This window comes from Castor canadensis, chromosome 5 (genome assembly GCF_047511655.1).
Source record: "Castor canadensis chromosome 5, mCasCan1.hap1v2, whole genome shotgun sequence".
Lineage (NCBI taxonomy): Eukaryota > Metazoa > Chordata > Mammalia > Rodentia > Castoridae > Castor > Castor canadensis.
The window spans coordinates 139,611,014-139,626,900 of record NC_133390.1 but is presented as its reverse complement, the minus strand read 5'-3'; the positions used below and the strand labels follow the sequence as shown (position 1 = coordinate 139,626,900).

The 15,887-nt window shown below is 42.7% G+C and overlaps 1 protein-coding gene across 2 annotated transcripts in view; it reads left to right on the top strand.

Moving 5' to 3' along the window:
- Pcsk2 (proprotein convertase subtilisin/kexin type 2) overlaps positions 1 to 6,663 on the top strand; it is a 280,435-nt gene extending 273,772 nt beyond the window's left edge. The window contains exons 12-13 of one of the 2 annotated variants that reach the window (XM_074074280.1): positions 3,372 to 3,579; positions 3,748 to 6,663. In XM_074074280.1, the coding sequence (XP_073930381.1) occupies positions 3,372 to 3,579; positions 3,748 to 3,858 (319 nt within the window). In that variant the 3' untranslated portion in view covers positions 3,859 to 6,663. Of the gene's footprint in view, positions 1 to 3,371 lie in introns of both variants that reach the window. The other variant, XM_020154667.2, reaches the window with a different exon arrangement.
- The last annotated feature ends 9,224 nt before the right edge of the window (positions 6,664 to 15,887 follow it).

The window sequence follows — 15,887 nt, the reverse complement described above, 5'->3', positions numbered from 1 at the left end:
ACACACCTTCCTGTATGCTTTAAGTCATCCCTAGATTACTTATATAATACAATGCAAATGTTATGGAAGCAATTATTATATTGTTTAGGGACTGGTGACAAGGAAAAAAGTCTGTACACATTCAGTACAGATGCAAATTTGTTTCCAAATATTTCCTGTCTTCCACTGATGTAGAACCCATGGTTCAGAACACTGACTATATTGTTCCTAGAATCTCCCAAAGCCATGTGACCTGCCAGAAACCCCAGTAGAGTTTGTTGGCTCTAGAATTAATATCAGGCTTTTAATTTAATTTCAGAGTAATTTAACATTCCCAGAACAGTCCAATCAAATGTGTCCTCCTTCAGGGCCCAATCCTGTGCAGTAAACAATTCTCACGGCAGCACAGGGATCAGGGGAGTTTTCTAGGAAGGCGATTCCTCTGTGACCCTAAACAAATCATATACTGCAGGGTACCTGGCTCAGCCTCTGATCCCTGCACACATCCCAGCCCCCAAAACTTCTAGGAAAATTTGCAATTCCTACCACAAGGTTGTACATACAACCTGTTTCCACTCTGACCTGTCTTTCAGCTTTCTAAGATGCATGGTAACATTCCAATATTTCTTTCAAGCTCCCTTCATCTCTCCCTGGCATCCACTCTCACAAATGCATAGGACACTCAGTCTCAAGGAAGACCCTTAGACTGGGCAGTAGGTGCCCTGTGTTCTGGTTTCCCCTGTCACCTGGCTGGAATTTCCCCTCCCTTTGTTTTTGACTCTAATATCTGCCCTGTGACCCTGGGAGTTCCAGGGAGAAACAGATAAGACAACTGTAGTGGAAAACTGACCTGTGCCATGCCCTGAATGTCAAAGCTATTGCCAGCTTAGGTCTTCTCAAGCTGGGTGTGTGGGGCCAGGGTCTTTTTTGTAGATGTGTTCTGCACGATGTGTGTTTTAACATCTCTATAATTCTTTTTTAAATAAATGAGGACATACAATCTTATGTTCCAAAATTAAAGCCACGTGGAGAAAAGATATTAGCATAGGCCACGGGCCGGGAAAGTACTATAAGCCACGCATTGCGCTTTGTGTGTTTCTATGTGGCCTTATTTAACCTCTCACAATGACTGAAAGATTTGGAGTCCTTCAATAATTTGCCCAATCTCTCAGGACCAATAAGCAGAGAAGCAGAATTCTAATTCAAATAGATTTACTCCCGTGATCTGGAGTCTTCCTATTGTCCCATGCAATCTTCAAATGAAGTTTCCTTTATTATGTCTGTAGAGCAAGGACCTTCAAGCTTCTCACATTCAAAGGAGGCCATCTCTAGAAAGGAGATTGGCTATAAGGAAAGAGTGTAGGGAATGCTCAGGCTGACCCCACCCCCAGGGCTCCAATACTGTGGCCAAAGACCCCCTCTAAAGTCTCCTGATAAGACCATCTTTCACCTGAAGTAATTAACCTAGCTTCTGAATTTTTTTTTTTTTTTGCGGGATTATATGGTAGCTCTATTTTTAGGTTTTTTTAAATTATCATATTATTATTGTTCTGGGGGTACATTGTGACATTTATAAAAGTTCTTACAATATTTCATAGTTGAGCTCACCCCCTCCGTCATTCCCCTTTATCCCTCCTCCCCGCATTCCTGTAATAATTTCAACAGGTCTCATTTTTCCATTTGCATACATGAGTGCATAGTGTTTCCATGCCATTCACCCTCCTACACCCTTTCCTTATATCCTCCCCCCACACTGGCACCAGACCCACCCCACCTGCAGGACATGTTTTGCCTTCCTGTTTCCTGTTTTTTTTTTTTTTTTTTTGCATTTTTCTTTTATTATTCATATGTGCATACAAGGCTTGGTTTATTTCTCCCCCCTGCCCCCACCCCCTCCCTTACCACCCACTCCACCCCCTCCTGCTCCCCCCCTCAATACCCAGCAGAAACTATTTTGCCCTTATCTCTAATTTTGTTGTAGAGAGAGTATAAGCAACAATAGGAAGGAACAAGGGGTTTTGCTGGTTGAGATAAAGATAGCTATACAGGGCATTGACTCACATTGATTTCCTGTGCGTGGGTGTTACCTTCTAGGTTAATTCTTTTTGATCTAACCTTTTCTCTAGTACCTGGTCCCCTTTTCCTATTGGCCTCAGTTGCTTTAAGGTATCTGCTTTAGTTTCTCTGCATTAAGGGCAACAAATGCTAGCTAGTTTTTTAGGTGTCTTACCTATCCTCACCCCTCCCTTGTGTGCTCTCGCTTTTATCATGTGCTCATAGTCCAATCCCATTGTTGTGTTTGTGAATTTTTTTAATGGTAGAAAATTGATTAGTCAGAAAATCAAAAATGCTCCAAAATCCAAATCTTTCTGAGTACCAACATGATGCCACAAGTAAAAATTTCCATACCTAACTTCACTGACAGGTCCCCATCAAACACCGGTGCTAAAAATATTTACAATTAATTTCAGGTGTGTAGAAGCATATATACATACCTGAATTCCATGCCTAGACTTGGGTCCTATCCCCAAGATACCTCAGATATCTCATTATGTATATGCAATATTCCAAAATCTAAAAAAAGACCCAAAATCTGAAACACTTCTGGCCCCAAGCATTTCCATTAAGGGATATTCAACCTGTAATAACAATTACATCAGTAATAGCTTCCATTTATCGAGGTACTTGGCATTTTAGAAGAAAGGCATTGTGAACTCCTGCTTTGGTCCGGGTTGCCCCAAAAGTCAAACCTGAAACAGGACTTGGGTGCTGACAGTGTTTTGAGAGATGATTCCAAGAAACACAAGTGAGGAAGTGGAGATTTGAGACAGGGAAGGGGAAGAGGAAAACAGAGAATGCATTAATGAGCAAGTTGCCACTTGCATCTAGATTGTGGACATCTAGGTTCAATCCCATTGGTGACACTGAGTTGTCTCACTGAAGAACAGGGAAGTCAGAGTATATTTATCCACTTCTTCATCCTGTCAATCAGTGGTAGAGGGCTTCCCGGTGAGGTTAAATTCCTGACTCCTTTGGGAACCTTGCACATAGCTGAGCAAGTTCCCATGGTGTGGGTGGGGTGAAGCTGGGAGATGCAGGTGCCTGAGGTGGGAAGCAGTTAGTACATGGGAGCTGCAGTTGCAGGTGACTCAGGGGGAACTTGGGAGACACAGGAGGGGCATCATTTATATCTGCTTCATTCTCCATTCAAAAGGAAGATTGCAAGTATACAGAACTTACTCAGACTTACATGGCCAGTGTGGAAATCAAACCCAGGCCTGTCTGATTAACCCCAAAGTCCCTCTCTTACTGCTGCCTGAGGCTGCCTTTCAACCCCCTCCTATGGTTTACACACCTTTCCTCACCACATCTTCCCCTCCCTTTGCCCTCAGGAAAATACCATCCACAGGCAAGTTGGTGTTGACCCTCACAACAGATGCATGTGAAGGAAAGGAAAATTTTGTCCGTTACCTCGAGCATGTCCAAGCTGTCATCACAGTCAATGCCACCAGGAGAGGTGATCTGAACATCAACATGACTTCCCCTATGGGCACCAAGTCTATTTTGCTGAGCCGGCGTCCAAGGGATGACGACTCCAAGGTGGGCTTTGATAAGTGGCCTTTCATGACCACCCACACTTGGGGGGAAGATGCCCGAGGAACCTGGACCCTGGAGCTTGGGTTTGTGGGCAGTGCACCCCAGAAAGGGGTGCTGAAGGAGTGGACCCTGATGCTGCATGGCACACAGAGTGCTCCTTACATTGACCAGGTGGTGAGGGATTACCAGTCGAAGCTGGCCATGTCCAAGAAGCAAGAGCTGGAGGAAGAGCTGGATGAAGCTGTGGAGAGAAGCCTGAAAAGCATCCTAAGCAAGAACTAGGGCCGCACTACCACCTCCACCGCCTCCCTCCCTCCCTCCCATTCTCTGCCTCTATCTTCACCCCACCCTTCTGGCAGCCACCTAGCAATTACTGTCACCTCACATAGGCGATTTCGTCTTCTTGATCTGCAGCTTTGCTCACTGTCAGTGATTACTTTCATTCCAATGGAAGCAATCTTTTTTATTCCATGCCCCAAATACAGTGTTCCCCCTAACATCTATGTCCTATGTGTGACTCTACCTTCTTTATTTCTGTCATTTAAGTGGGTGATATCCTGCAAACAAAACTGAGACATTTTCTCCTTGACTTTTTTTTCATATGAGAAGAGAAAAGAATGCATGTGCAAAGCCCCATGCAGTGACTCCAAGAACACTTGTCCTTGGTCTCAGCTGAGGAATGGTTACATAACACAGAGACAATGCCAATGCAAAGGGTGAACTCGGCAGCTGTGAAAGCACAGGGGAAACTGCAAATCCTTTGGGGAAAGATGGTTTGAATCTAGCAAAATTTGATGGAGACATAGATTAAGGTGACAGGATGAGAAAGAGACCATCCTTAGGGAACCCTAATTACTGCACAGGGAAAAGAGATTCAAAAAGCATGAGCACTGGAAATTTACCACCAACACCAAGATCATAATTCACCCTCCTCAGCCAGCCTGATGTAAAACCTAAGTGGCTTGACTCTTTTGTTGCCAGCTGCTGCTCAGAATTATGGTCAAATCTTCCAGAGGAACCAAAATTTCTCTCAGTTTGTACAGAACTCAAACCCCGCCCCCCCCCACCCCCGCAATTTTCTGAGAGTCTCTCATATGGCTATCCAAAAGGAAGTTAAGGCAGAGGTGGGTGCCAGTGGCTCATCCCCATAATCCTAGCTGTTTGGGAGGCTAAGATCAACAGGATCTCAGTTCAAGGTCAGTCCAGGCAAATAGTTCATGAGATCCCCCGCCATCTCCAAAAATAACCAGTACAAAATGGACTGGAGGTGTGGCCCAACTAGCAGAGCTCCTTCTTTGCAAGCACAAAGCCCTGAGTTCAAAAAAAAAAAGGTTAAGGCAAGTCTGACAACACATCTGGTAAAGGGTAGTTTGTTAGTTTTAAAAATAGGAATGCTGTGTTCTTTATCCTAAGTCAACTTGAGGCTTCCTGTTCTGACATTACTTAGAGGCAAGGGGTTTGTCTTGTTGTTTTGTTTTGTTTTGTTTGACAGCTTTACACACATGGACTTGAACTTGGATTTCCCAAAGGAACAATTGGAGAGAAATCTCTTACTCCGTCATGTGGTGATTTTATTGATGTGTTGGGAAAATGCCCTCTGTTCTGAAAGAGGCGTATGAAGGATAAAGGGAGCACGCTGGAAAACATGAGCAGCCATTGTTGTTCTGCCAAGAGCAGGACATGCAGCTCTTCCCCCAGTAGCTTCAGGCCTGCAGAAGATAGATGAGACTTCTTTTAGGAAAGCACAGAGGTGCCATTTTGGCAACTCAGAAATTCATGGGAGTATTTAATGTGCAACCCAAAAGTTAGACATGTCCACCCCAAAAGATACCATTTCATTCCCAAATACTTATTGCCCAAGTGACCTGTTGTCATTTTGTGTTTCTGCCCCAGGATTGGCTTTGCACCCCCAATTCCCAATGCCCAGCCATTACCAACAATTTGTTCTCAGCCACTCCTGGCTCCATCCTTCCCTTCCCATGAAGCATGTGCTCAGCCTCAGTTCTTTTACCAAAGTCAGCAACACAGGAGCAATAGGTTTTGATTTCCTAAAGGTGAGAGAATTCTGGAAACCTCACTTCCTTTCTTTTCTCTCCTATATTGGCTTGAGTTTCTGTCTTCTCTAACATCTGTGAACTTTCCCTGTATCATGCTTTTAAGTGTAATAATATCTATGATTTTTTAAAAGAAATTTATTACTTGTTGCAAAGGTCTTTTTAAACCATTTTAGATTTAAAGAAAAATAAATGGAAATCATTGAAAATTCATTCACATTAATGGTCTGAAAATAAACCAAAGGACATTACGTGTGCATGTGGGTAAAAGTGCACACAGAAATATATATACATATGTAGACTATATACATGTGTGTATATGTGTATATATACACTTGTATAAATGTATATACACACATACACATAAGATGTGTGTATGTGTATTTATTGAAGAAACAGACACCATATTCATCTCTAAAAGAATATTCAGAGAATATCAAGATGATTCTGGCTGAAGAAAAAGGCCGGTAGAAATTCAGGTGAAAACGTTTGTCAATTCCCATTATATCACCTCTGTAATTTTGCAGGTCTCTGTATAAACATTAAATGTCTTATATAAGCAGCAAAAATATGAAATAGTTGTCCATATTTTCACAGTTGTGGTATAATTTATGAAATTAGAGAGTAAATTATCAGCTTCTTAATAGAAATGGCAAGTTTTGATATGAGTATATAGTATATAAAATATATATAGTGCTATACATAAGTATTTGGTCTCTTTCATTTTTTGCATCAGTATAAACACTAAACTATGTGTAGCTAGTGATGTTTTTATGATATCTCTGATCTTAATGCAAGAGACAGTTATTTATAGTCATTTATTTTAAAAAATGAAAGTAAGTGAATAACAAACAGGTTAGCATTGTTACTTCCTGTGACAAAATTTTATAAGTAAATTTAAAAATATATGTTGTAAATTAGGAGGCTCAATAATAAAACATTACCTTCTAGAATTTATGTGCAATGTACTATATCTCATATGAAAACACTTCCATCCATTGTAAAAGCAGACAATAAAAAGTTGCCAAAGAGAGATCTGAAAAGCCTGCTTTAGTAAATATGCATGAAAGACATTTAATTAGCACATGCATCATATACAAACTATGATCCACAGCAACATTTTTCACATTCTACTTATATCCATCAGTGGATTGTAAAATCAATTTTGAAAGTCAATACTAACATTTTAATAGAATAGGATAGGGTAGGGCAGAATAGGATAGAGTTGAGTAGTCTAGACCCCGCATATTAAGGATAAGTATTGTTTCCTGAAATATCTACTTCCAGAGTGTGTGTATGTTTGTGTGTCTGTCTATCTATATGTCCTGGCTCATAATATCAACTACATTTCTTATTATGGGTCAAAAATCTTTTAGAAACACCATTCTAGAATATATTAGTCAGGCTAGACTGTTATACTTTAAACAAACAGCCCCAAAAATCTCAGTAATTTAATTCAACAGAGGTTTATTTATCATTCACACAAATTCTAAAGAGGATTCAGGTGACTTCCCAAGGACACAGACCTCCATCTAGTGACTGGAGGATCCAGGCTACTTTAGTCTTGCAGTCTGTAACTAGAGCACGAGACTGCTATAATCACCATGCAGGAAAGAGTCCATGAAGGATAAATAATTTTTATATAGTTACTCCCTTCTGTCGTCATTACCATACTTACAAATTAATTATGTATTTCCATGCAATCAATCCCTCCATTGATAGAGTAGTCACACAAAAACCACACAGTGCAAAACTTTTGGGGCATGTATCCAAGTGTTTTCTTTACATTTACGGAGAAAGAGAAGTGCTGAATTAGAATTGTTAACCTCAAAGCCAGAGTAAGTTTTTAGAAGGAAAGACTCTATTTTGCTAGAAATTTCTAAAAACCAGAACACAAAGATTAGGGGCAGTTGTTGTGGGAGAGGGAAAATGGTTCTAAAAACTCTGAAAGCTTGAAATAATATCAGCGCCAAATGTCTCCTGAAGTAATGCAAATGATTTGGTTGTAACCAGTAGGGAGATTCTCTGTGTCCAAAGAAAGAATGAGTCAACACAAAGGGTGGGTGGAAGGATGACATTCAGTCCCAGGGGAGACTAAAAAATGGGGAGTCAGGATGACAAAAGGTTGGTATGCAGGAGAATTGCAGTCCCTGAAGAGCTGAAGTCTGTAGTGGATGAAGACTAACGCACAGAGCGAGCCACCCCCGGATGGAGTGCACAGAAACACTCTCACTTATAAATTAATTGTGGGTCCCACTCCATGCCCACCCACAGCCTCCTGGTGCCTCATTCCTCATTCAGCCTCCTAAGAATATTAATCCCAGTTTAAGAGAGATACACATCAACATCTACCAAAAAAAAAAAAAAAACTGTTCTTTATCTTGAAAATTTATCTTTACTTTTTCCACAGTCTCTTGCACAATTAGCCAAACACTTTGCATTCAAAGAACTCTGACCTGATTTGGTCTGGGATTTGTAAGGAATCAAGAATCAGAGAATGACCTAGAGTAAATTCCCCAGGCCAACCTGCCAGTTCTGGTTCTCTCTAAGGACTTAAAACAGAATCGTTGTGAACCTGGGGATTGAATAAACTCAGTGAAAAAATTCACTCATCCCAGTGAGATGTAGATTCTGAGTTACTAAACTCCTAATGCTCACCCCTGTGTGGTTTGGGATAGGGTGGTATAGGAAGGCAATTAGAAATCTCTGCTCACAGAGTTTCAGGTGCCAAAACAGCTCAATGACTATGCCAAATTCTTAGGTCTGAGGTTAACTGTTACCTATTTCCACCAAGGAAGCTTTAGCCTTCCTTGGCATCTCTCCACATGCCAACCCGGGGTGTCCTCATATGCCCTCAATAATGTTCCCTTGCACCCAAGAGAACATCCTGTGTGATACTCCAAGCTGAAGCCTAAAATAAACCTCTTTCCCTTCTGGTCCCTTGTCCTCAGACTGTTGACTGGCCCTAGGTGTCAGATAAGTCACCTGGTAAGCTCCTTGTCACGAGGATGCAAGCATGCAAGTGACAAGGCAGTTGTGACTGTTGAGGGCACCAACACAATGGAATTTTGGGTCTGGGACTCAAAAAACCCTGTTTCTTTGAATAAAACATAAGTCAGTGTGGCTTTTTCTGTGGCATTTATGTTTTTATCCAAGCCTGAGAAAATGGAGTCAAGCATTTGTACTAATAAAAGTACCTGAATGGTGCTCTTAGCCATTAATATGCCAACTGCCATGAGTTTTGAGGTGATATCATTCACCAGCATATCCCAACTACGAATTTATGACAGAAGAATCTTAGGATAGACTTGATTGTACGGATGCTTGGAGCTCCTTCCCTATAAGCCTCCAGTCAAGCTACTTAAAAAGCTGGACATCGATCTACCATTTGATCCAGCAATACCACTCTTGGGGTATACCCAAAAGACTGTTACTCCAGAGGCACCTGCACATCCATGTTTATTGCGGCACTATTCACAATAGCCAAGTTATGGAAACAGCCAAGATGCCCCAGCACTGACGAATGGATTAAGAAAATGTGGTATCTATACACAATGGAATTTTATGCAGCCATGAAGAAGAACGAAATGTTATCATTCGCTGGTAAATGGATGGAATTGGAGAACATCATTCTGAGTGAGGTTAGCCTGGCTCAAAAAACCAAAAATCGTATGTTCTCCCTCATATGTGGACATTAGATCAAGGGCAAACACAACAAGGGGATTGGACTATGAGCACATGATAAAAGCGAGAGCACACAAGGGAGGGGTGAGGATAGGTAAGACACCTAAAAAACTAGCTAGCATTTGTTGCCCTTAATGCAGAGAAACTAAAGCAGATACCTTAAAGCAACTGAGGCCAATAGGAAAAGGGGAACAGGTACTAGAGAAAAGGTTAGATCAAAAAGAATTAACCTAGAAGGTAACACCCACGCACAGGAAATCAATGTGAGTCAACTCCCTGTATAGCTATCCTTATCTCAACCAGCAAAAACCCTTGTTCCTTCCTATTATTGCTTATACTCTCTCTACAACAAAATTAGAAATAAGGGCAAAATAGTTTCTGCTGGGTATTGAGTGGGGGGAGCAGGAGGGGGCTGAGTGTGTGGTAAGGGAGGGGGTGGGGGCAGGGGGGAGAAATGAACCAAGCCTTGCATGTACATATGAATAATAAAAGAAAAATGAAAAAAAAAAAAGAAATAAGCCTCCAGTCAAGGGGAAAACTAAATGGGATGTTCCAATGTGAAAGTGGGAGGAAAAGTCAGGTGAGGTGCCAGGTAAGAAGGATCCTCTTTCTGGTGTACACTGAATTTAGTAGCAGGTCCTATTGGTGCAGCCCTTATATCAGTGACTTAGCACATCACAGTCTGTGGACCAAATCCAGCCCACTGGCTGGTTTTGTAAATACAGTTGTGCTAGAAACAGCCATGCCTACTTGTTTTTGTATCATCTGTGTCTGCTACAACACCAGAGTTGAGTAGTCATAACAGAGAATGTGTAGCATACAATCTGGTCCTTTGTAGAAAATGGTAGCCAGCCTCTGCCCTATATCTCCTTGGCCTACCTGGAGGGCACCTGTAGAGTTCTCATACATGCCAAAGGCCACTTTGTCTCTCTGCCAGGGAATGTCCACCAGCTGCAGAGATGCACCAAGCCTACTATGGAGCAGACCAAGGCTGCAAGGTGTCAATGTCCCAGAGTCACCTTCAACTGGAGAGGTGGAGCTGGTAGAGAGATATCTCAGCCTCCTCATCTCCTGTTGAAACAATTTGAAGATTCTCTACCCAATGTCTTAAAAGATGGAGTTCCACTTGACGACAGTGGTGGACTGCTCATTACCACAACCTGTGTCAACACATCTCTTCGAAGTCTCAGGCCCCACCCCTTTACCAGTAAGGAGACAGAAACCACAACTGTGATTTTAACAGAGTGAATTTAATAATAAAGTAGCATAAACTTAGTATAGAGAAGTGCTAGTTCTTTCAAATATCAAAAAACAACACTTAAATATCACATGGATCAAGGAGTCTAAGATATGTGGGAGCTGAGTGTTCCTTGAAAGCTTCCTGGTGCAAAGACAGTGCAGGCAGTGTGCTTCCAGCCCAGAGGAATCCCTAGGCTACCCAGTCTCCCAGGGGCACCTGGGACTGTCTCACCTGCAGCACCAGGAGATGGATCATAGCATACGTATTAGGACCTGAAAGACGGTAACGTATGCCTGAGCAGGACAAAGTCAGAGGAAACTCTGGTGGAGGTCCATATAGGTTCCCATGTGCCCATTGGAGCTGGGGACAGAGGCCTGGGGATGAAAGAATAAAGGAGACACCTAGCAGCTGGTTCCCTTCAAGGTTTCCTTCAAGACAGCTGGCATTTTTGAACATGAGCCCACAAATGCAATGCTCAGAAGTCTAAGGTCTGTCAAACTCTGAGTGGGTAAGAAGTCAGCTGGTGGGTGGGGCTAGGCCTGGAGTACAGGTGTAGCAGAACCTCTGGAAGCAGCTAGCTTCCACCCTGGGGGAGATGTTGAAACTAATACCACTTGGAAGCCTGGTGGGGAGAGCAGGGCATGGGCCTGGACCCAGCACTCTGAGGAGGGGGCATTAATAGACCAGTGCAGGCACCTTGAAGGCCACTGTTATGAGGATGGCTCTAAAAATGCTGGAAAAATGGGAAATCAGTCAGTTGCTGCTCCAGGAAGGAGCAGAGCAAGGAAGCTGCCTTCATCCGTTCAGACTGCCAGAGCAGAATATCACAGACCCGGGAGTTTGTAGAGTTCTGGAGGCTGGAAAGTCCAAGACGGTGGATTTGGTGTCTGATGAGGCCCACTTCCTGGTTCACAGACTTCTCATTCTAACTTCACATGGTGGAAGGGGTATCTTTGGGCCCCTTTATAAAAATATTAATCCTGTTCATGAGGGCTCTATCCCTATGACCTAATCACTTCCCAAATACCCCACCTCCCAATACCATCACCTTGAGACTAAGGATTTTAACATATGGATTTGGGCAAGCAGGACGGTGGCATTATCAGGGTGATGCAGACAGGAACAGAAAGCAAACAAAAAGGAGAGAGCAGAGTCCTTCTCCCTCCTCCAGCCCCTCACTCTCCCCTACTCCTCTCTGTCAGCCTCCAGGGTACAGCTGGCAAGGCATGAGTGAGGTTGTTTGCAGAGTCTTGTCCCAGCATCCCAGAGTGGAAAAAGGGCAGGTTTGTAACAAGAGACAGGAGTTTACTACCCGGCACACTGAACTTCTGGCCACCACTGCTCTAGCAAGACACCTGCACCCAGACCTTGTTTAGGTCTGCTTTGGGGCAACCTAATGTCATTCAAACCTCCTTCCCTACTCTTGATATTGAGCCTCATTAATAAGCTGTTATCTTTGAGGGTTATCATCAACCCTCAACATAAACCAACTTGAATTAATGAGACAAAAATCATGTGGAGTAGCTCTCAGAACTGAAGAACTGCCAAAACCATTCTAGAAAAGGGACAGAGATTAGAACAAGTCTGCAGTCCTGGACCCACAGCAGAAACCCATGGATGACCTCATCAGAACACCCCATTAGAGGGCAAGCCCCACATTTCAGTCTTGGTTTCACTGCACTACGATTTCTGATTTGAAGGAGAGGCAGCTGATGTGTCTAGTTTGGATCACTCATCCAGCCCAAGGTCAGAGAAGGTAACATCTCAACTGACAGTATGATCAGGGCTGCATCCAGTGTGGGAAGAGCTGCTCAATACTAAACCAGGAATGTTGCCTGAAGAATGGTTGGTGTGGCTGGGCAGGGAAGTGACACAGTCCATCAGTTTTCTTAGGCTGGGGATCCTAGAAAACAACGCTGAGACAAGGAGTCAAGGACAAGTGGCTTTGTTGAAAGGAAGCATCTGTGTGTGGGGAGCAGGAAAGTGAGACAGGAAGGAAGGAGATCAATACAGGGCAGCTGAGAAGTAGATTTCTTCATGGGCTTCTGGAGCTGACACCCACTGGGGACCTCCAAAAGTCTGTTGAATATACCTCAGAGTTATCCCAACAGAAAGTGAGAGGGCTGCGGTGTTTATCTACCAAGGCTGCTCCCAGAAGCAGGTACTCCTCAGAACTCACAACCTTCCCAGTGCTTGGACCAAGCATTCTCCTACAGTCATTGGAAACTCTAATGCACAGAGTTGCGTGTATTTCCAAGGGGACCCTCTCAGGGTATAGGCATGCACCAGAATAGCAGGGGATCTGAGTCAGGCACTTTGGCAGGCACAGATAGACAGCAGTGACTGGTCATCAATGGAATGCTTGAAAAATGGGGAGCAGGTGAAGTACTGCCATGCAACTTCTTTAGGAAGGAAGTAGTTTGGAGGCATATCACTCCTGAGGAAGTGTGAGGGAAGAAAAAATGAAGACCCTGTGAGTGATGTAATTAGGAGGCATGCTCTCATGACTCCAGCATGTCACCATATTTGGTTTCCTTCATAGTATTTTCTCCTTTAGTTATCTGCTAACACTTGTGCATTTCCTTCAGGTCTTTGGGAGCAGGGTCACGTCTGATTTTTCTCTGCTGTCTCTACAGTACTCAGAACTGTGCCTGCCAATTCACTTTCATTGATTGATCAAATATAAAAAATGATCTTTCATTGGGCTGGGAGAGATGGCTCACTCCTGTAATCCCTGCTACTAGGAGGCAGAAATCAGGAGGATGGGGGTTCAAGGCCATTTCAGACAAAAAGTTAGCAAGACTCCATCTCAAACAACAAGCCGGTTGTGGTGGCACATGTCTCTAACCCAGCTACACAGGAGGTCATAAGTAGGAGGATCACATCAGGCCAGCCTGGGAAAAAATGCAAGATTCTACCTGAAAAATAATTAACGTAAAAAGGGTTGAAAGTGTGGCTCAAGTGATAGAGAAGCTGCCTAGCAGGCACAAGGCCCTGAGTTCAAACTCTAGTACTGCCAAAAAAAAAAAATGACCTCTGATTCCAAAATGGTACCTCCTGCCTTTTTAGATAAGAATATTAACTGAACATATAGTTCAAAACTAAAAAGACAATGGGGAAAAGAAAGGGTTTGCCATGGCTATTAATGTTGAATATAATAGACACACTGGTCCAAATTCCCACATCCTGGGGTCCAGATAACAGCTTCCATCATTCTCTCTTAAGCTTTTAAGTTATAAATATTTCAAACTGTAGAATGGATTGGGTTCTCCATTCATCTTTACGAAAGAACAACAAAAGCATATTTTTTTCTTGAAGTCAAAACTTCAAATGAATTCAGAACAAGATTATTTAAAGCTCAAAACAGAAAGGAAAGGTGACTATTCATATTCTGTTATTCCTATCAAATAAATAATAGAATGTCATTTGTAACTCTGTCAGTTTTTTTCCCATAACATGTAGTTGTGTTGCTACATTTTTTTTTAGAGACCAATAAAGTTTATTAGTAAAGCAAAGCAAAGGAAAGAGAGAAACATAGTACACAACCCAGACATGGATGTGGGCACATCTGGTAACAGGTACAATGAGTGTTTTAACATCCCCTTTGTCCTGACACCTGGTATAATTAGTTGTATTTGCTGTTACACTGTCTTAGAAATTGGGCTCGAAGATGTTGCTACATTTTTTAAGCCAATGCAATAATCCACTTAAGCACATTTACTGAGTGTCTTCAGTCTACTTTGGAGCATCTATGTGAAGGACTAATTTCTTAATTGGCATATTTTTAAACTAATTTTTAAACTGTCAACAGGACAAAAATGCCTAGAGGACAACATAGAAAATTGTGTAGGTGCACCTCACTGGTAGGATGCATACTTAGTATGCTCAGGACCCTGGGTTTGATTCCCAGCACACACAGAAAAGTGGAGGCTTTGTTGCTGCAGTGCTGAACATGGAACCCAGGGCCTTGCACATGCTGGGCAAGCACTCTCCCACTGAGCTACATCCCTAGCCCTAAAAACAAAACTTCTATGGATCCTGATGTGTGTAATTTTTATTTCTTAGGATGTAACACAGAAAATACTTACACATGCACATGTATATACACAAAAGACAAAAGCACTTGCACACTCACATGTGACAGGGATATGTTACTAACTTAAATCATTAGTACTGAGAACTCTGCTCAACACTGTCTGGCATACAGTCTGTTCCATAAATGCTTATTAGAGGTCTTGCAGAGTGGCTCAAGTGGTAGAGTGCCTCCCCAGCAAATGCAAGGCCCTGAGTTCAAACCCTAGTACTGACCAAAAAAAATGCTTATTAGACTAATTTAATAACTTCTAAACCAAGAACTTATACAGAGATATTCAAGTTTGGTTTTTGAAACTTGACCTAAGATTACAATCTCTGAGTGAGAATATCTTGAGTATTTCATACAAAAGTACACTTGGTGCACATACTTTGTAGGTGGCATTGGTGCCTTTCTCTATCCCCTTGACCCTTACAATTTTCATCCCCAGCTTCCAAAGGCAGCCACTGTACTTCATTGCCTGGAGGCTTCCTTGGCCCCCAGAGTTAACACTCTGAGCACTCTGATCCACTGGCAGTGGATCTATACCCCAGCTCCCTCACCCCTCACACAGGGTAACTGAGGCACATGTTCTACTCTGGCTCCCAGAGTTGCTCAGTAGGATTCAGCTCCACTGACCCTACATGCAAACCAGTTGGTAATATGCTTCCTACCGGCTGCCTTGTCTTCCTGTCTCTTCTCCACTCCCCAGATGCCTCCTGAGATCATAGTCAAAGAAACTTTTTACATTCAAATGTTTTCTTCAGGATCAGCTTCAGAGGGAACCCAAACTAAGACAAATACTCTTAATCAGTTTATCTCTTACAAAACACTTATTTGCAGGAGCTCGCTCTGGTGTTTGAAATGGAATGATAGAGAGCCATTGTCACTATCTGAGACTTTTTGGTGGTGCTGGCATTTGAACTTAGGGCCTCACGCTTTTGCTAGGCAGGTGCTCCATGCTTCCAGCTGACCAGCTGAGATTTTAATGAGTTTCTAACGAAAAGTGCTGAAGCTGAGCATTGTGGCACAAACCTATAATTTCAGCACTCAGGAGGCTGACGCAAGAGGATTGCAAGTTCAAGGCCAGCCTGGGCTACCTTGGGAAAGAAACAGAAAGAAAAGAAGGGAGACAGGATGGAGGGGAGAGGTGAGGAGGGGAGGGGAGAAAAGAGAAAAGAAAAGAGATAAAGCATGTAGAAGAGCATGTCTCTTTCCTAAACAAGGATGGGTTGGTGGCCGTTTAACAGAGCATTCTGGT